Raw genomic sequence first — 26490 nt, 5'->3', positions numbered from 1 at the left:
TTAGGTTAAAAGTTGGGTGACAAAAAATACGAAATACCCTTACCTTGATGACTTTTTGCAAATCCAATTAGTTTCCTACGTTGAAGCAATGTCATCCCAGATTTTTGAGGGGTGGAAATGACGTGGAAACAACATTGATTTAACCAGTTCTTGCCCAGTGGGGTATAGGCTTTATGTCTGTTATGCACTAGGCTAATGAGAGATGAGGCTGTTTAAGGTGACTAAAACACATCGTAAATCATGTTAATTAGCAAATATCTTCTATTTTGATTGATGATTCAATAACAATGTGTAATAGACGTTAAAGCGTTTGACTGTACAGCGCGTGGCCCTATTACAAGTTTCAAATCCCCAATCAAAAATAACCCATAGGCGTTTGCTATATTTTCTAAATATAAAATGTATGATACCCATTTGTTTTTTATAAACCTTTAAAAAAAAGCAGACAAATGCAGACAAACAATAAATCACTATTTTCTGCATTAATAAAGCCAGTGTATATCTGCAAACTGAAATCTGGAAAATTCTACACTCCTTTCATTTCTACAAGTGAGTTGGGTCAATCGTTGATGTAAGGTTTTGAAGTGTAACCTTCGCTACAAGGGATTGGGGAAGCGAGTTCGCATGTTAGTAATATATGGCTTCTGTATTATGAATTTGTAATTTGAAGGATATTTCTCTCTCTCTGTCTCTCTCTCTCAAGGATAACCCACTGAAGAGCTAAAGATGTACCCCCCATGACAAGCACAATAGGAAACAATGGGGAAAAAAGGTTCGCGCACAATGACCTGACATTTGATAGGTGCCCGTATGAATTAAACACACCTGCGAGAATGTCTATTGACATGCTCTAGTTTCAATTAGCCTAATAAAATATCTGAAGTGATCAAATATTCCTCTTTGCCCAATAATGGTTTTACTTTAGGCTATAGAAATAAATAGAAGATACACAATATGTAACACACACACACACACACACACACACACACACACACACACACACACACACACAGTATAGGCTACGCTTTTAAAACGTTCTTATCACGTAGCTTTGCCATCACTACACATGCATGCCATGTGTATTTAGTGCAAATTAATGTACAAGTGTTTGCCATATTTAACCAATTTTGCACAGTGAAAGGCTTATATCCTATGGAGCTCAGTATAGACTATTGGGGATCCAAAAATGATGACGCTCGTGAGTAAAATCTCCTGCGGAAGTTTAACAAAGCTCGTGCGTAAACCTTAGCAATCTGATTTACGCGCAAGTTGTAGGCTAGTTAGGCGTGGATATGTTAAGTAAGGAATCTGCCCTTTGTGTGCGCATATGATTGTTGACAGGGAATGTGATCATGACGATTATTTTGATAATGATTTATTGTTCTTTTTGTTATTATGATTTTGACCATGTTTGCTGTTGCTGGTGTTCATTCAATTAATATAATTAAATATTGAATCCTTGTTGTTGTGTACAGCTTCATTATTGTATCAGAAAAGAACAAGTTTATTTTCTACTCATAGGCCGTCTCACAACCCACCAATACAGACATCAATTCAAAATGGGGACGGTTGAAATATTTCGTACGATATTCCAAGCTGCGTGCATGCTGGTGACAGGTTCAGTCATTTTGTAATGCACATATTTCAGCTCTGTATATGTGTATTATATCCACACTATTGTGGTATATAAGGTACAGCCAGCCTGCAGACTGACTAACAGACGTAGTTCTGTCCTCCAGCTGTTCATGTCTATTAATGTTCTGTATTATGTCATGTTTCATGTTTCATGTGAACCCCAGAAAGAGTAGCTGCTTCTTTCGCAACAGCTAATGGGGGATCCTAATAAAACACCAAATACCCCACTACTCCCCCTACACTACCCCTCACCCCCGCCGTGGAAGCGGTAGGCACAAGCGGGCACTGTTAATAGCAGTGAACAACAGTTGTGTGTGTGTGTGTGTGTGTGTGTGTGTGTGTGTGTGTGTGTGTGTGTGTGTGTGTGTGTGTGTGTGTGTGTGTGTGTGTGTGTGTGTGTGTGTGTGTGTGTGTCCAAAACACAGTTCAATGTCATCTCTATAATCTGGAAGAATGGCAAAGAAAGATTCAAGCCCAAATGAACATTACCACAAAACAACATGGTCCCCCCAGTGGATCCTCTCGCAATATTTACCCACCCAAGGCAAGCTATCTTCGACAAAACAAACCACACTCCAGCGTAACATATGATTACATCTAGACGGTGCGTCATTGATTTTCTGAACAGTGCACTAATGAAGAATCCATTTCCAAGCAGACGCAGCCTTGCCTACTATAGGGAAACAACTGAGGTTACAGTAGCCTGCAGGTCAGGTCACGAATACGCAAAATATACATCAATAGCATTCATATCCAATGTCTTTCCCCTCACTTATCTGATACCATATAGCCTGTATTGCATAACGTCTCAAATGCCCCCTTCTAACAGATACGGTTCATATCCAGATTCAAGCCAGTGAGGAAAGATCACGGAATCGCTTTCTTACCCGCCTCTGCGTTCTCCGAGTTGTTTGTAGTGACCGTGACGCAGGATCACTGGTCCAGTGGAAGGGTATGGCGGTGATCCTGGCAAATGGACCTCTACGCCGCTACACCGCGCATGGCAAATGTCTCTAAATCTGCCGACGGATCGAAAAGCAAAAACTAAATTGAACAATTTGGTAACCAGCGTAATTTACTATCCGCTGCTTTCTCTTTCTCTCTTTGTGCAACCGTTTGGTTATTTTTCCTCTAGGGTAGGCTACCGTAGACAGGGGCTGGTAAAGGCTGTGACTGTCGTGAAGCCATTTCTGACGGCGAGGCAGGAGCAAGTCGGGAAGGGAATCTAGCCTAGACCAAATGCGTTCCATATCCAAAAGCTAAACTGCTTTTTAGTCTATACTGAAGGAAAATAATGTATTGGCGATAAAACGTCTAAGCCCCTGCTGAGAGAGCTGCTGATATAACGTGAGGTCCGAGGAATAGACAACAGCATAAAGTTCATGTTCACAGAGCGGGTGTGCCACGTGGCTCGCTGCAACCAATCCCAGAATGGATTCAGTCGTAAACGTTGATTACTCAAATGTAAATGTATCCCCAAAACAACTAGGAATGTGTTGCACATCCTAGTATTTCTCTCCTTCTTCAGGATAAAGTTCTCTAGACAAAAATATTTTCTTAATATTTCTGGTTGAATAAAGAACAAAACGGAAGCGATGCTGTTCCACCTCAGTCATGTGCGAGTATCCCCAATATGCTACTTCATATCAATATCTCAATGTATCCACCAATGTGAACATTGGCAATGAATAAACTATTGGAAGCTTCACAAACACAAACGCAAACACAGCCTATTAGGTAAGTAGATATAGTTTGAGGCCATTTGTCGCTCAATCAACACCTTCATTATAGGTTTATGCTCAGGTTCAATTAATTCGATTCATCCATCTTCATTCGATTGAAAGATATGCTACTGTATGCACAAAGATATGCTACTGTATGCACAAAGATATGCTACTGTATGCACAAAGATATGCTACTGTATGCACAAAGATATGCTACTGTATGCACAGGCCTAGAAACCTCCTACTTTAGAGAAACGACACAGACCTATAACGTGTGAAAATGAAAACCTTTCGTTTTTCATATTCTCATGAATACTTCATATAGGGTAAGTGTTAGATATTTCCTTTCCGTCCAAGAACATATAGAAGATTGGCAAAGCTTCACATGTGTAAACATTTAGGCCTATTCGCTGAAAACGTTAGGCAGAACATTACAGTGTAGTGTAAAACTGAAAATCAGACGGAACTATGGATACAGGCCTATTTGAGCAAAACAAGCCAGTAGGCAGACCTCTTTTAGGATACTGTAAAATAGAAAGGTTCCGAATAAAGATGAGGTAAGGTGAAGATATAGCCCAGGCCTTATGGCATTTACATTTGGAGTAGTACATTACTCGGATAATTCAAAAGAACAGGCCTTGATATTGGAGAGAAACACGTTTGATTTGTTTCGCAGTAGGTGTACTATACGCCTACAATATTTGATTCCATTTTTTCAGGCCTACAATATTTTCCATCCTCTTGGCATTCCAAATAGATCTAATCTTGTCGCTTAACATAGACAAAGGCTATATCATTAGTCTCTCTGTGAGATAAGAAAGAAAGATAGATCATATTGTAAATTCCACAGCTATGATTAAGATATAAATACATTATATACATACACCGAGGCAAGTTGCATCTTGTCTGTGCAGGCCATGTGCCGTGTCGCAGGATGAGTTGACATTGCACACTGTAAAAAGAAAAACACCGTGTTTCCGGATATAGCTAGCCCCATTTATAGCGCCATTAAAGTTTATGGCAAATAGACTAAACCTAAACGGGAATCTGTTAAAAGTATACACACAAAAGCCCGACGGTCAGACAATTCTTACGGATAATTGTTCATTGCGCGGAAGCTTCCTGTATTTTCAATAGGCTACAAGCATGCAAGAATAGTTTTAAAGGAATAACCTTACCTTATGCCAAGTCATTTAGCAGTAGGATACGAAACAAATAAAACACTGATAGGCCTATATTTTTTGTGCTATTTTTGGACCGGACAACCGACAAGATTTGAACGAAATGTTTATTTTTATTGAATAGCCGTTTCATTCGAGAGCATTATTCTATTTGAGAAAAACAAGTCGTGCAATAACTTATTAAGTAGGTATCTTATAGTAGTAGGCTTTAGAAAATAGGCTTTAGGCCTTTAAAATATTATCCCCTCATTCTTCTTTTGTTTTCGATTTACAGAAACATATCAACACAGAAAATAAATCGTGACGTATCAGTTTTGAATGTTTAAGATGCATTTTGAATGACATTTTGTGATAATTTTTGAATATAATTTTTGTTTTTTGGACTCCTGCCGTTTGCATGTTTACATCCAATTTTTATTGAGGTGATACATATTGCTGCAATTAATTAAGTTAAACAATATTTATTTTAAGTATGTGACTAGTTATGATGGAGTATATTGAGGTTGATTTCCATGTAGTAACTGGTTATACAATTTAGGCCGTCATTGTAAATAAGAATTAGTTCTTAACTGACTTGCCTAGGTAAATAAAGGTTAAATAAACACATGGTTCGAGATAGCCAGGTTGCTCGAGATGCGCCAAACACATCTTATAGCAGGACCCCTGTTATGAAAAGAAAACGGCAAACACATTCTGATGAGGGTGATTCCTATACATCTCCATACATTACCAAAGCTGTACAGTGGCACACAGTTAAAGTCCTACAATAAGGAGTGCAGAACAACCCCGGGCTCGAAACGAACCCCTGTGGAATAGACCTTGTGTTACGGGGATTTTATCTTTCTCTGACAACATTTGATCGAACAGTAGAGAGCAAAGGTATGACACACGTGTTTCCTAAATAACAATATAACATTACCAGATTGGTTCATAAACACATTTCTCTTCAAGATGTGGGAGCTCTAATCTCTCAAGAATAAACAGACTTCTTCTGATGTTGTCTCCAACACTGCAGTTTTATATGACCCATTCACCCATGCATAAACAATGATGTTATCCCAAAGGTTCGAATCCCGGGCCAGGCAATAGGAGAGACTAACCCTCAACTGGAGGGCTGCCAGTTTCAGAACCAAGCTACAATTGGCTGCCTTTGTGCCCTTGAGCAAGACACTTAACCCCTAGCTAACTCCTGGAATGCTACACTGCAGCTGACCCTGTGCTCCTCCCTAACTGCGGTGTGTTTGTCTTTGGGAGGATGGGAACAGAAAAAAATAAGAATGTCTTTCTCTGATGAAGCAATATAGGACTATTATTTTCTCTGATTCTATGGGCTGAACCATTGCTTCTCCACTGTTGGACCTTCAGTCCATGTATTCATAGAACCATAACTCAATGGTCCAAAAGCAGAAGACTGGGGTTTGGCTTAACTCCATATTTAAAAGTTATGATTGATAACATCTAAATTCCAATGTTCCACACGTGTTCACACATAAATCTAAAGTATGTCACTGCTGTCTCTGGGAAATCAGCCTGCAGCCATCATCATTATGATTAACAGTATGGTGAGGAGCAGTCTGTAAACCTTACCTCTTCTGAGGGTGATGAGAGGTGATACATTTCCTGCAACTTCAATGAATGTTTATGTATATGGAGGTATGTATGTATAAATGTATTTAATGTTTATGTATATGGATGCTCTGAATAAGGCTTTGAGGCCATGGCCAATATTTAACCTCAATAAATCAGTGATACTGTCAAGTGCAGAGTGCATTAAGTGTTTTTATTTTATTTGAAGTTATGTATGAATGTATACAAATACATTGGTTACCTTACACAAAAAAAATTAGGATTCCTCAAGGGTTCTTTAGGAAGGGTGATGGTTCTATGTGGAACCATACTGACCCAAAGAACACTTAGAGCCCTTCAATGGTTCTTTGCATTTCAAAAAAGTTTTTTTCTCCTCTTTAAGTGATAATTAAAATGTGGGGGCGATGGCTCATTCGAATATTTTGGGGCGTGGTTAACTAACAGATATTTTTGTGTAACCGTGAGTGAGAGTGTCATTGCAGTTAATCTAATGTGTTGTGTTGCGCTGTTGACGGTGTGTTGTGAAAGACTAATGTGTGGTTTTGTGTCTGTTGAGAACGTTTGACTAGTCAGTAGTCCCTAGCTCTCTCCTCAAGGACCTCCAGCTGTTCCAGAGCTAGCACACCTGATTCAATTTGTTAATCAACACAATAATGAACCTATGGAATTTGAAGAATATAATATAGCTATTAAACCAGATCCAGCATGATTCTACAAAGAAACGTTGAGATTGAGAAAGCATTATCCATAAAGGTTCCATAAAGAACAATAAAAAGGCACATATAGCCACAAATGGGTTGTCAACATAGTGGAACCCTTTTTTGATGCATTCAGAAAGTATTCACACCCCTTGACTTTTCCATATTTTGTTGTGTTACAAGGTGGGATTAAATTGATTTGTCTTTTTTTTTGTCAAGGATGTACACAGAATACTAAATAATTTCAAAGTGGAAGAAAAATTGTATCATTTGTAAAAAAACATAATAATAATGAAAAATAAACACTAATATATCTTGAGTCACTACATGTTAAAATCGCTTTTGTCAGTGATTACAGCTGTGAGTCTTTCTGGGTAAGTCTCTAAGATCTCTGCACACCTGGATTGTGCAACATTTGCACATTCTTTTTAAAAATTTTCAACCTCTGTCAAGTTGTTTGTTGCCGTTGCTAGACAGATATTTTCAAGCCTTGCCATAGATTTTCAAACCGATTTACGTCAAAACTGTAAGTAAGCCACTCAAGAACATTCAATGTCGTTTTGGTAAGCAACTCCGGTGTCTATTTGACCTTGTGTTTTCGGTTATTGTCCTGCTGAAAGGTGAATTTGTCTCCCAGTGTCTGTTGGAAACCAGACTGAACCAGGTTTTCCTCCTCTGCTTAGCTCTATTCCATTTATTTCTAATCTAAATAAAACTCTGTAGTCCTTGCTGACGACAAGCATACCCATAACATGATGCAGCCACCACCATGATTGAAAATATGAAGAGTGGTACTCAGTGATGTGTGTTGTTGGATTTGCCCTAAACATAACGCTTTATATTCAGGACATAAAGTTAATTTCTTTCACAAATTTTTGGCAGTTTTATTTTAGTGCCTTATTGCACTAAAATGTTTTCAAATATATTTGTTCTGTACAGGCTTCCTTCTTTTCACTCTGTGATTTGTGTTTGTTGTTTTAACCTTTATTTAACTAGGCAAGCCAGTTAAGAACAAATTCGTATTTACAATGACAGCCTACCCGGCCAAACCCTAACCCAGACGATGCTGGGCTAATTGCGCACCACCCTATGGGACTCCCAATCACAGCCTGGAATTGAACCAGGGTCTGTAGTAACGCCTCTAGCACTAAGATGCAGTGCCTTAGACCGCTGCGCCACCCGGGAGCCCCATCATGGAGTAAGTACAATGTTGTTGATCCATCCTCAGTTTTCTCCCATCACAGCCATTAAACTGTAGTTGTTTTAGTCACCATTGGCCTCATGGTGAAATCACTGAGAGGTTTCCTTCCTCTTAAGCAACTGAGTTAGGAAGGACGCCTGTATCTTTGTAGTGACTGGATGTATTGATACACCATCCAACATTTATTTAATAACATCACCATGCTCAAAGGCATATACATGTATGTATTTTTTTTTTACCCATCTACCAATAGGTGCCCTTCTTTGCAAGGCATTGGAAAACATCCATGGTTTTTGTGGTTGAACCTATGTTTGCAACTCACTGCTCGACTGAGGGACCTTACAGATAATTGTATGTGTAGGGCACAGAGATACGGCAGCCATTTAAAAATCATGTTAAACACTATTATTGCGCACAGAGTGAGTCCATCCAACTTATGTTACTTTTTAAGCACAGTTTTACTCCTGAACTTATTTAGGTTTGTCATAACAAAGGGGTTGAATACTTATTGACTCAAGACATTTCAGCTTTTCATTTTTAATTAATTTGTAAAAATGTCTTAAAACATAATTCCACTTAGACATTATCGGGTATTGTGTGTAGGTCAGTGACACACAATCTCAATATAATAAATTGTAATCTTGGTTACCCCGAAGTAAACTTCTCTTGCCAAAGTTAGTCATTTCCTATTTGACTTCTTGGGGGAATGCCGTTAACAATTCTTATTACCTTTGTGCAAACGGAGGAAGCGAAGTCTCCTCCCTCGCAAACAAAAACTCCAAACCCCTCTCTTCCCCTAATATCACCATTGTTTATCATGGCCAAAAGGGACATTTTAGTTTTCATTCATTTTTACAATATAGCCCATTTTGACTTTGCGGCTGTGGAAACAGTTTATCCTCCTCACACGGGCTTGAAAATCACTGATCCAGTTTAAGCACTGCATTCGCCCAATCCTGATTCGTCCAAATAATCAATGATGAAAACCCGAAACCAGGAACTACTGCAGCTTCAACTGATATCAATAGCATTGGGCCAATTATGTTGAGATGCTAGGTCTATTGTTGACTGTGTCTCCAATAGACCAATATAACAATTGCCATTGTACATGGTACTGGAAAACTATCGCTCAAAACATGTCGAGCCACAGAGTGTTTGTCTGTTGGTAATATGAGGGATGGATTTCTAACTCTGTATGAAATTATTTATTACACTTACTGGTCATTTCAATGTATATGGTGATAAAAGTGTTACTAGATGTAACTGCATAGTCATTATATAAAGAACTAATATGGTGCAGACCTCCCTGTTCACATTACAGATTGGAACAAGTCAAGTGTAGGCCTATGTACAGTGCCTTCAGAAAGTATTCTCTCACACCCATTTATTTGTTCCACATTTTGTTGTGTTACAGCCTGAATTTAAAATTGATTAAATATATTTTTTGTCACATCCGGTTTGCAACGAGCCACTAAAGTAATACTGTAAAAAAAAATGTGACAAAGCAATTAACTTTTCGTCCTGAATACAAAGTGTTATGTTTGTGCAAATCCAATACAACAAATGACTGAGTGCCACTTCCATATTTTCAAGCATGGTGGTGGCTGCATCATGTTATGGGTATGCTTGTAATTGTTAAGGACAGGGGAGTTTTTCAGGATAAAAAGAAATGGAAAGGAGCTTTCCACCAGTCTGCTTTCCACCAGCAGGACAATAACCCAAAACACAAATCCAAATCTACACTGGAGTTGCTTACCAAGAAGACAGTAAATGTTCCTGAGGGGCGGAGGTACAGTAAATTCAATAAATTTGCAAACATTTCTCAAAACAGGTTTCCACTTCCATTATGGGGTCATGGGTGAGAAAAAAAAATCCATTTTGAATTCCGGATTTAACACAACAAAATGTGAAATAAGTCAAGGGGCTATGACTACTTTCTGAATGCACTGTAAATACAGACGTCCTGTGACACTGAGAAGCTTCTGGTCGTCAAAGTGGACTATGGAGAAATATGCAGGCGACGAGTACAACTTCAAGTTAAGTGGCAATAGTTGCATCAGAGCTACACTGTAAAAAGTCATTTGTTCTGCTAACAATTTTCCGTCCCAACTCAAACACAGGAGTCTGGTGGCACCTTAATTGGGGAGAACGGGCTCATAGTAATGGCTGGAACGGAATCAGTGGAAAGGTATTAAATGCATGAAGCATGGTTTCCATGTGGTTGGTACCATTCCATTTACTCCGTTCCATCCATTATTATGAGCTGTCCTCCCCTCAGCAGCCTCCACTGAACTGAACGTATTTCAGTCTTCAATACTTAAGTAATAAAGTGTTTTGGTTATCTTTTTAAATTCTGATTAGTAATTTTCAGTGGTCGTGTCTTAATGTTTAACATTGTTTTGTGTATTTCACAACTTGTCATTTTAACCCACTTTATAGCAGGCATTGTTGAGCACGGTGCTCATGATGGATAGATATCAAATCCGTCTGGTAAATTGACGTTGAATAATGAGACAAGTCATTCCCACCATCAACAAGGTGTGTACCACTCTTAATGATAGAGGCTAATGCAGCTTCCTGTAATGATTACCGTCCTATCTCGTTACTGCTAGAGGAATGATCAATTACAACTTGTAGCATAGCATATGCTTAATACTACTTTAGAAATATACATTTCATTCTTTAAACGTGCATACAACATTGTGGAAAAATATCATAAAGTAAAAAATATATATATTACCCACGTGGCACTAGTATATTCATAACTTGCAAAAACGTAATAATTCTATATCAGCACAACACAGAAGTGTTTTTTACTGAAATATCAATGTGTCTGACTCGTACTTTATTCATTTAAGTAAAGACACAAAACATAATAGAATCAAGCAAGAACAACTTATTTAATAAACATTACATTTACTTTAAAATATGAAATAATTAAAATCTCAATCACTTTAGATTAGCAGAACACAAATAAATGAAGTTATACTTACTCAATAACCGAATATTTGTTAACTGTACTCAAACCCATTAAGTGATAAGAAATCTTATTGACATCTGAGTTAGTACGACTTTTATGATTTGAGTTCTACTGACTGTTGGAGATGTTTGAGTAGCCACTACTCAATTTCTTTAATGAGTTAGACAGTTACTTTTTATAGTGTAGTCTAATGGGTATTGGCACAATAATAATAAACAGTGAGCCTTTCCTCTAAAATGTTTTGAGGCTATAGTCTAGTCCAGGGCTGCCCAATCCTCTTCCTGGAGATCTACTGTCCTGTAGGTTTTCAGTCCAACCCTAATTTAGCATATCTGATTCAGCTAGTTAAGGTCTTGTTGAGCAGCTAATTAGTAGAATCAGGTGTGTTAAATTAGGGTTGGACTGAAAACCCACAGGACGGTAGATCTCCAGGAAGAGGGTTGGACTGAAAACCCACAGGACGGTAGATCTCCAGGAAGAGGATTGGACTGAAAACCCACAGGACGGTAGATCTCCAGGAAGAGGGTTGGACTGAAAACCCACAGGACGGTAGATCTCCAGGAAGAGGATTGGACTGAAAACCCACAGGACGGTAGATCTCCAGGAAGAGGGTTGGACTGAAAACCCACAGGACGGTAGATCTCCAGGAAGAGGATTGGACTGAAAACCCACAGGACGGTAGATCTCCAGGAAGAGGATTGGACTGAAAACCCACAGGACGGTAGATCTCCAGGAAGAGGATTGGACTGAAAACCCACAGGACGGTAGATCTCCAGGAAGAGGATTGGACTGAAAACCCACAGGACGGTAGATCTCCAGGAAGAGGATTGGACTGAAAACCCACAGGACGGTAGATCTCCAGGAAGAGGGTTGGACTGAAAACCCACAGGACGGTAGACCTCCAGGAAGAGAGTTGGATTGAAAACCTACAGGACTGTAGATCTCCAGGAAGAGGATTGGACTGAAAACCCACAGGACGGTAGATCTGCAGGAAGAGGGTTGGACTGAAAACCCACAGGACTGTAGATCTCCAGGAAGAGGATTGGACTGAAAACCCACAGCACGGTAGATCTCCAGGAAGAGGATTGGGCAGCCCTGGTCTTGTGTGTAGTCTACACTGTAAATAGGGTTATTGTGATTTTGACAGTAACTTACAGGCACCTCGGTGGCAAGAACAATTCTGCGTTTCATATTACACTTACTGTAATATAAATACGGTAACAAAGCAAGTACTGTGTAACGACACACACTACAATACAATAAAATTGACTGCATTATACTGTAAAAAAGTAAAGGCTACCATAATCGGAATGAATGAAATTGAGGGGAGGAGTTGTATTGTATTTCACATTATTTTACTGTAATTGCAAGGGATTGGTGCAAGCAGGTTGGCTGCTAAGTAAAGTGTTTACAAACATTGCAGCATATTTAAGCAATAGGGCCAGAGGTGATGTGGTATATGGCATATATACCACGGCCAAGGGCTGCTCTTATGCAAGACCCAACACGGAGTGCCTGGATACAGCCCTATTTGTGCTTTGTGGTATATTGGCCATATACCACAAACCCCCAAGGTGCCTTATTGCTATTACAAACTGGTTACCAGTGCATTTAGAGCAGTAAAAATAAATGTTTTGTCATGCCTATGGTAGATAGTCTGATATACCACGGCTGTCAGCCAATCAGCATTCGGTGCTTGAACCACCCAGTTTATAAAAATGTATATTTGGTTTTTATATCACATGCACTTTTATAGACCTTAACAAAGGCTTATAAACCGGCAGCGACTACAGGGCAAATGTTAAGGTTCAAGACTTGCTGCCGCTCCAATCTTTCCCCTATACATTTTAAGTTGGTGGGGCACGATAACCACATAGGAGCTAAGTTGGTACAGCATTCTCACTCACGTGTGCAACAAATATAGCCTCTCAAAATATGTTATTGAGCCAGAAACAACAATACCACCCACTAATGGTCAAAAGGTTGTGGGTGCTCCAAAAATACGGTATGGTACTGTATTATGTTGGGTGGAATTACAGTAGTATTCAAAATACAGCCATTATTTCCTGAACACAACATTTCCCCACAATGCACCATAATTTACAGTTTGCAGCAGTAAAACATTTCAGTGTATTTTACTGTTCATAATTTAAAACAAGTACCATGTGATTGAGTTTTCGTTGCAGGGAGGGGTTGTGCTCGGTGTTGTGTAGAGGACAGACAGTAGCAGCAGTAGTCTAGCCCATGCACGCTCAGTCATTTAGTCATTCAGTCAACAAGTTCTCACAGCCAAGAAGAGGAACGATTGTGAGCCATCTTGTTTATTCATCTTTTTATGTCAACAACAATGGCGGGGACACACAATTCCGTCGTTCACATGGGAAACACCAGCAAACGAGCATATTAACATCAAGAATATAACAATACGTACATAAAGGTTATATTCAGTGCAAAAAAACTACTCTATTATCACCAGCACATTAAAAGAACACTCCTTACTTCTTCAAACCCTTGCAATTGTAGCAGGTATTATTATCACACACAGTCATGTGCGTTTTCTATAGGCAGTTTTAGTTGTTGGGGAAAATCTAGGTTTTCATCTAAACATAGCAGTGCCATTATTATTAAATACAAATGAAGTAAAAGGCAAAGCTCTGTTTTAGTAGGTAGTGCCGTGGTACAATCTCGAACGACAAATCGTTTACTTGGCTTTGAGCTAACTGTGTCTTCCTAAGACTCACAAATTGTCTTAAACAAGCATAGGTATATATTGGGCAAATGATATATAATTGAATCATATAACGTTGATATAACACTATAAAAACAATATCATTTGAAATCTCTATTTAGAAATCTCTATTGCAATTTTCCCTGTTTTAGGTAGCGTCTTATTAAGGATTTTAAACGATTGCATGTCCCTGGTAATTTTAACAAAACTATATATGAAGTAAGAACCACATATTCTTGTCTTGGCCATTCACCACAAATGACAATGAAGTATAATAAAAACAATTAAAACATGTGATTTACATATGGGCCTGTTGCTAATCAATGTTATTTCCCTCAGAAGTCACACTGCTGTCATGACGTTGAACATTGTTTTTAGTTACGTTTTGCTTACGATTTTAAATCACATATTTCGCAAAGATGTCTATTGTGAATTTGTTGTGTATTTACAAGATTAGATTGGCATTGGTCAAGTTTTGTTGGACCTTGCGCTGTCTTCCTATATGCATTTGTTTGGTTATGCTGTTGTCAGATAAACCAAACAAAGCATATTCTAAAAGTAGCCTAGCCTGCTCTGTTAATTAAACATGCGTTTAAAGTTAACCCATACAAAGATCACCTATGTGCTACCATTACCTTTCCCAGATGTAATATTGGCAAATGCATATTGGAAGGAAACGTCCAAAACTACAAAATAACTCATTTGTATCCCTAAAGCATCGTTAGGAGGGAGAAATAGATAAATGATTATGCCAGCAATATCTGTAAGATGTTTTTTCCCTTTCCCTTGTTGACTAATAAAACCGTGGCCATAAAGTTGACGCTCTCTGCCTTCTCTCCTCTCCCCGTCTACTATATGGGACCTCTTTTTTTCTCGTTTTCTGCCATTAAACCATAAATGACCATAAAATCACTCCTTGGGATCAACTTTCTTTTTCTCTTCCACTTCTTTCTCTTCCCCCTCTTCCCCGTCGCCGTCCTCGTTGCCCTCCTCCTCGGGCTCGGCATCAGCATCCGCCTCTCCTCTCTGGCCAGGAAATTTGTCTTTGTTGTTTTCTTTTTTCCACTTCATTCGTCGATTTTGAAACCATATCTTGACCTGCCTCTCTGTGAGACTCAGGGCATGGGACACCTCGATCCGCCGCTTGCGGGTCAGGTACGGATTGAAGAGAAACTCCTTTTCCAGTTCCAGAGTTTGGTAACGACTGTAGGTTTGTCTTCCATTTCGCCTCCCTGGTGCTTAAATTAAATAGTAAATAAGGTTAGTAAATAAGAATGAATTTGATGGTGGCATTAACATTTCAGGATGAAAGAAAAAACAACGCTCAATCAAATACTGTAGAGGCCCATAGTGCGATTACTTAAATAAATGAGATAATCTTTGTGCAATAAGATAATAGGACATACAATAATAGCTATGATGGTTTGTATTTGGAGTCGGTTTAGCTTATAGCTACATTCCATTGAAATGTACATGAGCTAGAAAGTACAAGCTAACATTTACTTTTTCAATTATGTAACAGGTAACTGTGTACGCACGCACGCACGCACGCACACACACCACACACAAAAACACACACACCTCACACACACAATGGATACACGTTCTTCTGCAGATTGTGGAGGAAAGTATATTTAGGCCTAAAAAACATCTCTGGTATCCCATTAAAAACAATCTAAACGATCTAGTCCATAAGGTTTCATTCTAACTAGTTAACATCCACTAGCCTACTAGCTTGGTTTAGGGTAAGGACATGTAAACGGGATGAATATCACGTAGAATAGTAATGTTAGAAGCATTACAAAGTACCTCATATTTGTTTTAAAAGTCATTTATTGTTACTGTAATAATTTGGTCATATTGGTCATAACATTTTTAATGCATTCTGGTTAGTAGGTTTCTATTGTATTTAGGATGCACTTAGTTGTACTTCAGGTACTTCAAATAATCATTGTTTAAACTGGATTTCTGATTTTTTTTTTATCATTTCAGATTTTCTCAAGCGAAACACAATCTTTATCACCAAAACCTTCATCAAGTTAGCCAGCATTGGTTTTTAATTATTTGGGAATTATTACATGAGAACTTGGTTGTTTGTAAGAAGGTTATATGTTTATGTTATACCTTACATATTACAGTGAGCAATAGATAGGCCTAATCCATTTACTTTGGGTGAAATGTATATTTGCTGCACAAAAATGTAATAAATAAATAGATACAGCCTCCATTCCTTATGACATATTTTGCTTTTACGCACGTAGGTTACACACACACACACACACACACACACACACACACACACACACACACACACACACACACACACACACACACACACACACACACACACACACACACACACACACACACATAATACACACATTTATAGCTATATAAAAAAAGAACACAAAATAATTCTAACCGTGGGGTCTCATCCAAGGAAACATAAGTGTGGGAGACGAGTTCTGATTTAAATGGCCTTGTCCTTCTCCGGGGTTAGAGCCGTTAGACGATTTACAGTCTGGGTATTGCGCGAGGCTTGGCTCTTGCTGGGTACCATAAAGCGGTTGTCTCGGAAGAGCTTCATATCCATAAAATTTCGTTGCGTCTCCATGGCAAGCCAGTGCGCAGGGGTTCTGTTGGTATGCAGGGTTGGAGATCCCCGTGGTCCCATGGTGGAAAAAATCCTGGACATGATGGGACGGCTGTTGAAAGCCCGATGCAGCTGCCCCGGGTCCGTAGACCAGCGTGTGGCTACGGGCAACGCTTTGTGGGAACCTGCAGTCGTAGTAAGTTGGCTCCAGTGATTCACAGCCTTTGTATTTGGAGAAAAGAGGGTTAACAAAATATGAGCTCATTGTTTAGTTTGCATTAAACAACAGACGAGGTTTCTTCGTTGTAGAATATCCCCTTTTGGATTGTGGCAGCCTTTTGTTTAGGTTCCCAGTCGCACACAGCGCAGACTGACAAACCGGAACTAGATGGAGAAACGCTGCCCCTTTGGACAGTCTCAGGCAGCTCTCTCGCGCTCCAACACTCTTCTCATCGAGTCTCCCGCACTATCTCCACTATCTTCTCTTTTTCAGCCTCAAATCCGGCTCATGGTGTGTGCTTTGGATGCATTGAGGTTCACGCTGGCTTGCTCCGCCGACACAGTCACAAGCGTTTCTTCTTTTTTTTGCTTCCCACCCAACCACCCCCACCACAATTCCCCCTCCCAACACCAATCACCCCCCCCCCTTAATTTTTCCACAAGCTGTCAGCGGGTAGGCTACATACCCCTTAAGAGGCAACATCCACTAACCATTCTATTAGATAAAGGAGTTCAAATTGATGCATAAGATGTGAAAATGATAAAATCAAAATATCGTTGTGGTCATATTACTCTTACACGGTGCTTGAATGATACATAACACATATAGCCTAACGAATAGAATAAAACGGCTTTGTTCATAAAGTCCTCATGTGTACCCTCATGTTATACCGTTGGTTTAGATGTGTAATGGTTTAAATTGGATGCTGTTAGCCTAGCCTATCATAAATACTTGGCCTACACAATAGCACTGCTTGCGGGCCCGCTCTACAGCCAGCTATTATGACAGTGAAACAAAACATATAGTCCTATATAACTTTAAAAACGAGTAGGCCAGGCCTAGCATATTCAACACGGCTAAGTCTATTGATAATGGCATACAATAATAAGGCTATAATGACATCTTTAACAAAATCACACAAATATAAAAATGTCTAACCCTTGTTGCTCAACATTAGCCCGTGCTACGTGCTCATACTTGAGATATATATAGGTCTAAGCGATTTCCCATGTCCCTCGCGCACTTAAACTACAGAAGGCCGTGAAACACCGTAACGCTCAAATATAAACACGACCTGTTGTGAATACCCGACTCACTGTACTGACCCTGTTAAACCTATGAGTAGACGTAGTAAACATGCCGCTTGCATTGGATGTCTCGTTATTTCTGCGTACATATTGCTGGTACAATATTTATTTCAGTTGTGTCTAGTGTAGTTGCAGCAAAGTCTCTCCCTGAATGCGCTCATGTGGGTTTTGTGGTGTTGCTGACGATTTTTACACATGATCGTAAAATAGGAAAGGCACACAGAAAATTTATAGACTTGTCGTACAGTCTATAAATATGCTGATTGCTGGTCTTTGTTGCAATTTACCGTCGTGGAAATTTAAGCTGCGATTACAGACATATTTCAACAACAAAAACACAGGAAATAACTATAAAACCCTCACTATTATAATACTGCTTCTGATGTAGGCCTATCATTTCTAATAATAACATTATTATTACAATAACTATTCTTCTAGTATTATCATATTATTATTAGGATCTAGTATTAATGTTAGAATTTGTATTAGGGTAATTGATTATTGAAGCCTTTGGTGGTATTTGTCAATAAATTGAAATAAATACTTTCTTTATTTGTTCATTTTACTTGTTTGAAGATGTTTTCTTCTTAAAGTGGTTTGATACGGAAATGTGTCATATTCTATTAAGTTTATATATGGTGGCTAATACAAGTGTATGGTCCACGGTCCATGGTCCACGGTCCACGGTGCACGGTCCACGGTGCACGGTCCACGGTCCACGGTCCACGGTCCACGGTGCACGGTCCACGGTCCACGGTCCACGGTGCACGGTCCACGGTGCACGGTCCACGGTCCACGGTCCACGGCTCTCCACAGGAAAACTAGGCCACACCACTGGCGTAAAAACAGTGGCAAAGAAGTGATTTAAATTGCGCTTAACTTGAAAAGTGTGATGTTTTCAAATGTTAGTCCAAATGTTAATTGAGCATCAATGTTGGTGCACATATGCAGAATCAACCTAATCGATTTGCTAGCAGTTGTTAACAGTTTACAATCATGCATAATGAATCCATAACATGTATACAAACCAGCTTTAGTGTGTTAACAAATATCAGGCTAATGTTCTACTAATGTAAAGGTCATAACATGTGGAAATGGGACATTTAGGTAAAGGAATGTACAAATACAAAATAGACCTATCCTAGAATTATGAGGCTATACACACAACGCAAGCGCATGGAAGGTTCAACAGGCATAATCTATGCCTCCTGTACCCAGTCCTACAAGTGAGACAGTCAATTATATCACAACATTTTTTCTTAAAAATGTGATGAATGACCGAAGCAGCATTTGTTTCATCAGTAAACCTACAGGCATACGCCTAGCCCACTCCCTGTTTATGCACCACGCAAATCCACAGCACGGAGGCACTAGTGGTACAGGCCCAAACAATCGGTCAACAGCGCCATCTAGTGTTACGGTCGATCACCAACATTCAACTGCACCATGCATGGTTTTATCAAACCCACATATATTACACGAGGGGAAAATGCAGTGGACGACATAACAAATGTGTTGAATATGTATTTCACGATCCGTCAAATAAATGATATTAGTAGTCTTCCTACGTTTAGCGTCTGCTTTAATTTCAGTAGACTCAGGATGTTGGTTTTCATGATACTGTCCTGTGGGTTGTCTTCTAACCAGTATAGTGACATGTACATAGTCCAATGCGAATATGCTGCTTTTGACGTTGGTTTCTTCTTGCGGTCAGATAGCCTAGGTCTACTCTGACCCGCTCAGAGAGGGGGCTGCCCTTAGAGGTTGGCAAATGTAGCCTAGGGGCGCGCTGGGCCAGTAACTAAAAGGCTGCTGGCTCGAATTCCCGAGCTGACAAGGTAAAAAACTGTCGTTCTGCTCCTGAACAAGGCAGTTAACCCACTGTTCCCCAATAGGCCGTTATTGTAAATAATAATTTGTTCTTTATTAACTGACTTGCCTAGTTAAATAAAGGTTCAATAAAACCTTTTTTTTTAAAGGCAGCGGCATGTTTGCGGTGGGCCCAACAGACAAACTAGCTGCAGCAAGCCCCCTTTGAACGAGTCCAACATCACCCACCATCCCACCATTAAAACCATAAAGTAATTTAGCCCAGACGTCTAGCCAGTTAGTCGGGTTTGCTTTGTTCGTCTGCATTTGAGACAATCAACTGAGTTCTAGCAGGGCTGTAAACGCAGCATTTTTGTCCTGTGCGGAAATGCACTGGATTGGGCTTTGAAATTACAGCATCCTGTCCGTATTGTTCGACACCACAAAAAGGCAATTTAGGCCAAGACCCAGTAAACAAATGCCAGACATGGGAATTTATTTCACGTTAGAACATTTTAATTTCGTTACCTTTCAAATAGGTGCAATGGCTCGAAATGTGTTTCTAACTGTAATTTAGTTGAGGTAAAAAATATTTATTTTTTCCTTTTCTTATAAGCAAGTTGACTGAAAGAAGATTTCGATTATAGCTTTAATCCGGGATCTCAGTCGCACGATTCTTACAGGCCCTAAACTTTTCCCTTAGCTTGTCACACACGTAACGTTACAGGGCCTTATTCAAATTAGAAAATGTGCCAAATTGTTAAAGGTTAAAGATATAATAATATCTTAGCCAGCAGCTGTTAGTGTTCCTGTTTTGAAAAATAATTGCGGGTGACACAGATATGATAGGTCTGTGACGACACAGGTTTATTGGTCACAGATATGATAGGTCTGTGACGACACAGGTTTATTGGTCACAGATATGATAGGTCTTTGACGACACATGTTTATTGGACACAGATATGATAGGTCTGTGACGACACAGGTTTATTGGTCACAGATATGATAGGTCTGTGACGACACAGGTTTATTGGTCACAGATATGATAGGTCTGTGACGACACAGGTTTATTGGTCACAGATATGATAGGTCTTTGACGACACATGTTTATTGGACACAGATATGATAGGTCTGTGACGACACAGGTTTATTGGACACAGATATGATAGGTCTGTGACGACACAGGTTTATTTGTCACATTTGCATATGAAGTTGACAACCACATTTCCGTTGTTTGTCTGCCATTTTTATCACGAAATAAATGTATATATTTTTCCAAGTTATGAGTAATGACGGTCTCTAATTTGTTCTATAAAACATTTGACTACTAAATGTTGATTTATATGTCTTGGATGTTTACAATTAGACCTAGATGTGGTTTAAATGTGGTTGTTTGTGGATACTTGTGGTGGCCTGTGCATATATAGTGGATTTGTAAACATATATTAATGCATTCAAATATAATTTGTGTCACAACACCATATAAAAGGAGTACACAAAAGTTTCGTTAAATCATATTTAGTTACGTCATTATGGTGTTGGCCTACTCGAAATAATCCCCCATTTAGGGGCGCACGTCGTGGCCCTAAGAGTCTGCCTAGCCTGGAAATGCTAACAGAAGACTGGGAAACGGTCCATCTGCTTCCAATATTCCACTTGCGGGGAAATGGGGCTATTTAAGGTATTAAAGCTGTTTCTCTCCAGATTAACAGAAATCTGGTTTGTGTGCATTTGTGTTGACATCATTAATATACTGGCTTGGTCTATTTGAAGCGCCTCAAACGTGTGCTCTACGTCGCAATATTCTGTTTTACATTGGTTTGCATGGGTAGTAAGATTTTATGCATATCTACGTCTGTTTTGTTAAGAGACATTGCTTGAAAATAAATACAGAAAACACAAGAGCCTCATGATCATTTTTATATTTGAGTAGGTCTATATCTACACTTTCTATAATGAATGGCACGTGTCTATACAATCAAAATAATACGAAACGCACAAATAGGTACACCGAACGGATACGTTACCACATATACACAAGACAGACATACATTTGTTAAGAGGGCAGATGTTATCTTTCTGTACAAAATATGCTACAACACCTGCATAACATTCACAAGAAACAAACATGGAAGGAATATTCGCACGGACATGATAAATTATGGAGGGTAGAAATTAAAATAATCCCAGTGTTCCATTCCTTATACTTCGGGACAGTTATACATTTGTTCAAAATATGTTTCATTCAAATGTCCCTTATGTAAATAAACATATAGGCCCACAGGTATCGTCACAAGTGCAAATGTTTTCTTTCCTTAAAGGTTATTTTAAACCTGGACAAGGAAAGGTGCATGTGGTGAAACCAAAAATATTTAGCATCAAACATGGAAGGTGGGGTTAATAATCCAACACAAAATCCAACATTAAGAAGGGGGCGTCATGTATTTTGGTTTATCTTTGTTGTTATCCATGGCAATAGTGGTTATTTTACTGTTGTCTGATTCTGGTTTTTGTCGTTATTGTAACCATTCCTTTATTATTGTTCTTTGTTGCGGTCGGTTTTTTCCTTGTTCATTTTCTTCATCTTCATCCGCCGGTTCTGGAACCAGATTTTGACCTGCCTCTCCGTGAGGTTGAGGACTCTTGCCACCTCGTATCGACGGTCTCTGGTTAGGTACATATTGAACAAAAACTCCTTTTCAAGTTCGAGAGTCTGGTATTTTGAATAAGGGCACCGCTTCTTCCTTGTTGAACGCGCGTGAATCCAGTTTGCAACTGGGTTATCTGAAAATCAACACATAAAAACAGATAACACATTATCAGTCAGCAATAATATCAAACTTGAAGCTATGACGCATGATAAGGCCTTGTACTTTTTGGTCTTCAAAAGCTATGCTAGATCTCAGAGGTAGTTGTGGTCCCTCAAATGTATTAGTAAATATAATGCTGTAGGAAACAAACGTCAAATGTATCTTTTAACGTGACAACATTTAGTGATGCTCTTCCAGCTTTTCCCTTTCTGGGACTTCTGAGAAATGCCGTCGTAAAATACTCAATGCCTATTCGCTTTATAGGCCCATAAAAACGGCCTGTATTTCAAGCCTTTACATGTCAGTGAAAGTCCCTCGAATATGTTGCAAACATTCCTCAACTGTTGGGGTTATATCGACAATTGGTTTGGAATGGAAAAAGATTATGTAGGATGACAACAGACAACATAGACGTACGCCACGCCGCGTTGCCATGCTACTGTAGTTCCTTATCATGGTTTCTCTTTGGTGTTTTTCTAGGGAGGATCCAGTTTTACTGACATAGCAACATAATATCTCTTTAAAATATAATTGTAGTTTATTTACTAGTAGACTATGGGGGATATAGTGGCATAGTCTACTAGCATCGTAAAATAGTAGCATAAACCATAGTGGCCATACAACATGGTTTATAATGATTATTAATATTGGCGGTCCCAAATCTTGGGTAAAAAGTATTTGGCATCTAAAACACCAAAACAGATTTGCTGAGATGCGGGCATGTTGCAGAGTTCCTCAAATTTACAACGTCCATAGGTTTTTCGAGTAGTTTATAACCAGCTCGTCGTTTTATAGCCCAATCCAACTAGCGTTTGTCTCTTTACAGTCCCTCAAGGTAGCCCCCCTAGCCGAGTAGATTCAGTCGAGGAAAGAAAGGGGGATGAAATTATGGCAGAGAGACGCTATGGCCTAGCTCTAAACCAAATCAAATGAACACAGACAGAATCTCTTCCAAACTATTCCCATTCCCGGTTTTGAACAAGGGGCTCGAACTTACTCGGGTCTAATTCTGGCTTCTCGTCTTTATGCTTCCCGAAAGCCAAAGGCTCGGTCTCGGGAGAATGGATGTTTGGTTGGGTCTTTTCTCGGATGTCAGCGGTGGTGCAATATATATAATCCGTGTAGGTGCGTCCGTTGGAGGCGAGGCAGTCACTGGCTCGATGCTCCTGGAAGGCGTCGGGCTTCAGCCCATAGTGTCTGGCGTTGGCCGGGTAGCCTGGAAAGGACATTGCCCCCGAGATCGGCTCCAGCCATGACCGCACATACCTTGAGTCCGTTCCTAGATGAGGTTGATGGCTGTATGGATGGTAAACCACTGAGGACTGGGAGTGAACAGGGGTCCAGGATGTAGTAAAAACGGATGGTTTAGAGGCAAAGCTGCAGGAGGGATAGTCACCACACTCCGATACGAGGGACGTCGGACGAGGGCCGGTAGGGTGCGAACCAGAAGCCGAGAATCGAGCCGCAAGAACATCCTCGCTTTCGTGGTTTATCAAGGAATCTACATAATAATTACTTAAGGGAACCGTGGCCGACATGTCGATGCTGCCCGTCTATTTTACATGCATCCGATTATTATTTGGAGTGTATGTGTACTTTTTTTATCTACCCATAGAACAATCAAGGCAGGTAATTATTTATCAAAGCTTCCCCGGCTGCTATTGGCTGCCGAAGCAACACGTGATTATATTTACCCCCACAAAAATTGCACTGTGGATCAATGCGCGAGTTATCCTGGCATAGCATTGCACTAGACATGGATTCTAGAATCATATTCAGATGATTTTTCCCTGGATGCATAAGAGGTAAATTCCACAGTATTATGTTCTGACGTTGATCAAAGAGCAGCAAAAATGAGTAGAATATGTGAAACTAGTCGTCAAACAGGCTGGGGTTGGCTAGGTATGAAATCGTAGGCACTATTTTCTGATGTAATCAATCTCTGTCTAATGTCTCCGTAGTCCAGTTTTATGCGCGTATAGACATAGTTCAGTAGTAAAATGGATCATTAAACTCACTCTCTAACACATTAGGCTTTGAATTATTCTGCGTTTTTCATTGTATAACGGTGTTTATCTTTTCATATGGAGAAAATCTAGTCTACTTGATTTTATTTTATGAGTAGCCTGCATAGATAATATTGTACATTATATCCTACTACCATTGCACCAAAATGTATGTACAAGAAAAAAGTTTGCACAGACAACAAAGAAGCAGAATTGGGATATTTTTCCCCCCCAAATGATGTTTGGAGAGATAGAGGAAAGAGTTACTACTACGATGCTTGAAACTTGGCCAACTACAGCGGCTATATTCGGCAAGTGGCAGTGCATGTTTTTATGTCCTTCAATAAATGTTTACGAGGACCATTTGATTGTTCATAAACGTGTCGTTAATAAAACTACAGTCGAGTTCCTAGCTTAACATAAAACCAACACTGGAACAGTGAGGACAGACAGCAACGACAGGGACTGAGGGACTTTTGTGCTGCAGGGGAGAGGAGCTATTGGTTCAAGGAATAATCAGGCTAGCGATGTAGGCTTGCAACAAGACGAATACACTTTCTTGTTTTGTGAGACTAATATGGCATACACTGATCTATGAGCCTTTGTGTTGTCATATATGACTTAGAGAACATATTAATCAAATAAAATCAACTTGTATTTGTCCAGTACATGTGTTTTAGCAGGTGCAGCGAAAAGCTTATGTTTCTCCAACAGTGCAGTAATACTTAACAAAACAAAATGTGCATTTGTGTATTTTCTCATCTCAGTCATGTATAGGCCTATCTAAAAAGAAAATGTAATGCAAAATCCTATGTTATTTGTCACATGCTTCGTAAACAACAGGTGTAGACTAACTGTGAAAGACTTACTTAAGGGTCCTTTTCCAACCACGCAGAGTTAAAGATAAAGGATTTTTTTTTAAAATAGTGACACGAGGACTATATAAGATTGATTCAGATTAACTGCAATAACGACGACGGACTTTACTCTAAAGGATAGTGGATAAGGGTTGACATTGGTGATACAAGATGCAGTTCGTTGTATGCATGTTATGGTAAGATACATACTTTAATAATCCAAATATTCATTTTGAGCTTTTGCAGTCTAGACAAATAACAGACAATAATGCACAATGTTGCCGTCCAAAATGACAAAATAGACATAGCCTATTATCTGAAATGTAACTATTGAATAGTAGATTTTTATTAGATTCGTCAAGGGGACTATATCGATGGCCAGTTCGACTGTATCTTATCTTATTCACACTGCTAGTGTGAAGTCATTGTGTTGGTGACCTACAAGATCAAGGGAGGTCATTCGTTTTTGCTTTAAACTGAATAAATGTATGCAAACTTAGACATCTCAAAATGTGATTATTTAATTATCTCAGTAACTACTGCATATTTTGAACTTCCTGTAATGAAAACAGCATCCTTACATTTTGAAGTGTATTTCTCTGTCATGGCTGTTTGGTTCAGATTCAACCATGAAATATAAACGCCCAATAAGTCTGTAACCTGCAGCAGGTGTTTGTGTAGTACAGTATGGTTATTATGGATGGTGCTGAAGAAGGCGTTGTTTGACTTGCAATGTTAGGCAATGTCATTTTTAGGTTGTGTTATAACTTATGTATTAAATATTGTGACGAGTAATCCATATATTATTATCAATACGATGCAACTAAATATCAAGACAGGCAAATAGAAAGTATTTTGCTCAAATTAAAAAGCATAAACCTTGAGCTCACTAACGTTGAGTATTTTCTCATACACAGTTAACATTCAGGCCCAATGAGAGCACGATCCTATTTTAACCCTAGGGGTTTCCCTTGATATCAAAACCATGAAATCCTAAATATAGCGTATCTATTACAGCCAAGGTAATCTTTCATTAAAGGTCTAAAATACATCTCTCTGTCATACTGGATTTCAAACCAGTAATGCACGCTCTATCATTTTACGCATAAAAGGCAGCCGGTTCTAATGAAACTAATGAACTATTCACAATAATATTTACTAATATATATATTATATATATATATTTCTATGCGGTTAGGATCAGATCAGTTATATTACAGCTGGTCGGCATTTTGCAACACGTTTTGACTAAACAGATCTTCCTCATACGGCCTTGGGAAAAGGTAGGCTATTGTTTAGTGATTTAATTTACAATTTTATTGGTAGAAATTACATTAATTTATTTAAAGGGATACTTCGGGATTTTGGCAATG

The 26490-nt window shown here is 39.2% G+C and overlaps 2 protein-coding genes and 1 long non-coding RNA gene across 5 annotated transcripts in view; all 3 read right to left on the bottom strand.

Annotated features, from left to right (window-relative positions):
• LOC115165536 (uncharacterized) overlaps nucleotides 1-3478 on the bottom strand; it is a 66923-nt gene extending 63445 nt beyond the window's left edge. Inside the window, exon 1 of one of the 2 annotated variants that reach the window (XR_003870191.1) lies at nucleotides 2523-3478. This is a non-coding gene — a long non-coding RNA (uncharacterized LOC115165536). The remainder of the gene's footprint in view (nucleotides 1-2522) is intronic. The other variant, XR_003870192.1, reaches the window with a different exon arrangement.
• Nucleotides 3479-13311: 9833 nt separating this feature from the next.
• On the bottom strand, nucleotides 13312-16938 carry LOC115165532 (homeobox protein Hox-C8a). Of its 2 annotated transcripts, none has more exons than XM_029718718.1 (2): nucleotides 16157-16938; nucleotides 13312-14972 (listed from the first exon to the last, which is right to left on the bottom strand). In XM_029718718.1, exons 1-2 carry the CDS (start codon nucleotides 16590-16592, stop codon nucleotides 14644-14646), a joined length of 765 nt encoding a protein of 254 aa, XP_029574578.1. In that variant the 5' UTR covers nucleotides 16593-16938; the 3' UTR covers nucleotides 13312-14643. The 2 variants fall into 2 exon arrangements, with proteins under 2 accessions (XP_029574578.1, XP_029574579.1); XM_029718719.1 differs by having other exon boundaries at nucleotides 13312-14966.
• A 4410-nt stretch (nucleotides 16939-21348) lies between these two features.
• Nucleotides 21349-24732, bottom strand: LOC115165531 (homeobox protein Hox-C9-like). Its single transcript, XM_029718717.1, has 2 exons — nucleotides 23252-24732; nucleotides 21349-22228 (listed from the first exon to the last, which is right to left on the bottom strand). The coding sequence occupies exons 1-2, from the start codon at nucleotides 23790-23792 to the stop codon at nucleotides 21981-21983; spliced, it is 789 nt and encodes a 262-aa protein (XP_029574577.1). The 5' UTR covers nucleotides 23793-24732; the 3' UTR covers nucleotides 21349-21980.
• Nucleotides 24733-26490: the final 1758 nt, after the last annotated feature.

Source organism: Salmo trutta, chromosome 28 (genome assembly GCF_901001165.1).
Source record: "Salmo trutta chromosome 28, fSalTru1.1, whole genome shotgun sequence".
Lineage (NCBI taxonomy): Eukaryota > Metazoa > Chordata > Actinopteri > Salmoniformes > Salmonidae > Salmo > Salmo trutta.
The sequence above is the reverse complement of the archived record's forward strand: the minus strand, read 5'-3'. Positions and strand labels throughout refer to the sequence as shown.

Excerpts from the sequence above, each read along its gene's own strand:
- LOC115165531 (XM_029718717.1), bottom strand. The coding sequence starts at position 23,792 with ATGTCGGCCACGGTTCCCTTAAGTAATTATTATGTAGATTCCTTGATA. Across the intron at positions 22,229-23,251 it reads GAAGCCAGAATTAGACCCGA|ATAACCCAGTTGCAAACTGG; the intron begins GTAAGTTCGAGC and ends GTTGATTTTCAG.
- LOC115165532 (XM_029718718.1), bottom strand. The coding sequence starts at position 16,592 with ATGAGCTCATATTTTGTTAACCCTCTTTTCTCCAAATACAAAGGCTGT. Across the intron at positions 14,973-16,156 it reads TCCTTGGATGAGACCCCACG|CACCAGGGAGGCGAAATGGA; the intron begins GTTAGAATTATT and ends ATTTAATTTAAG.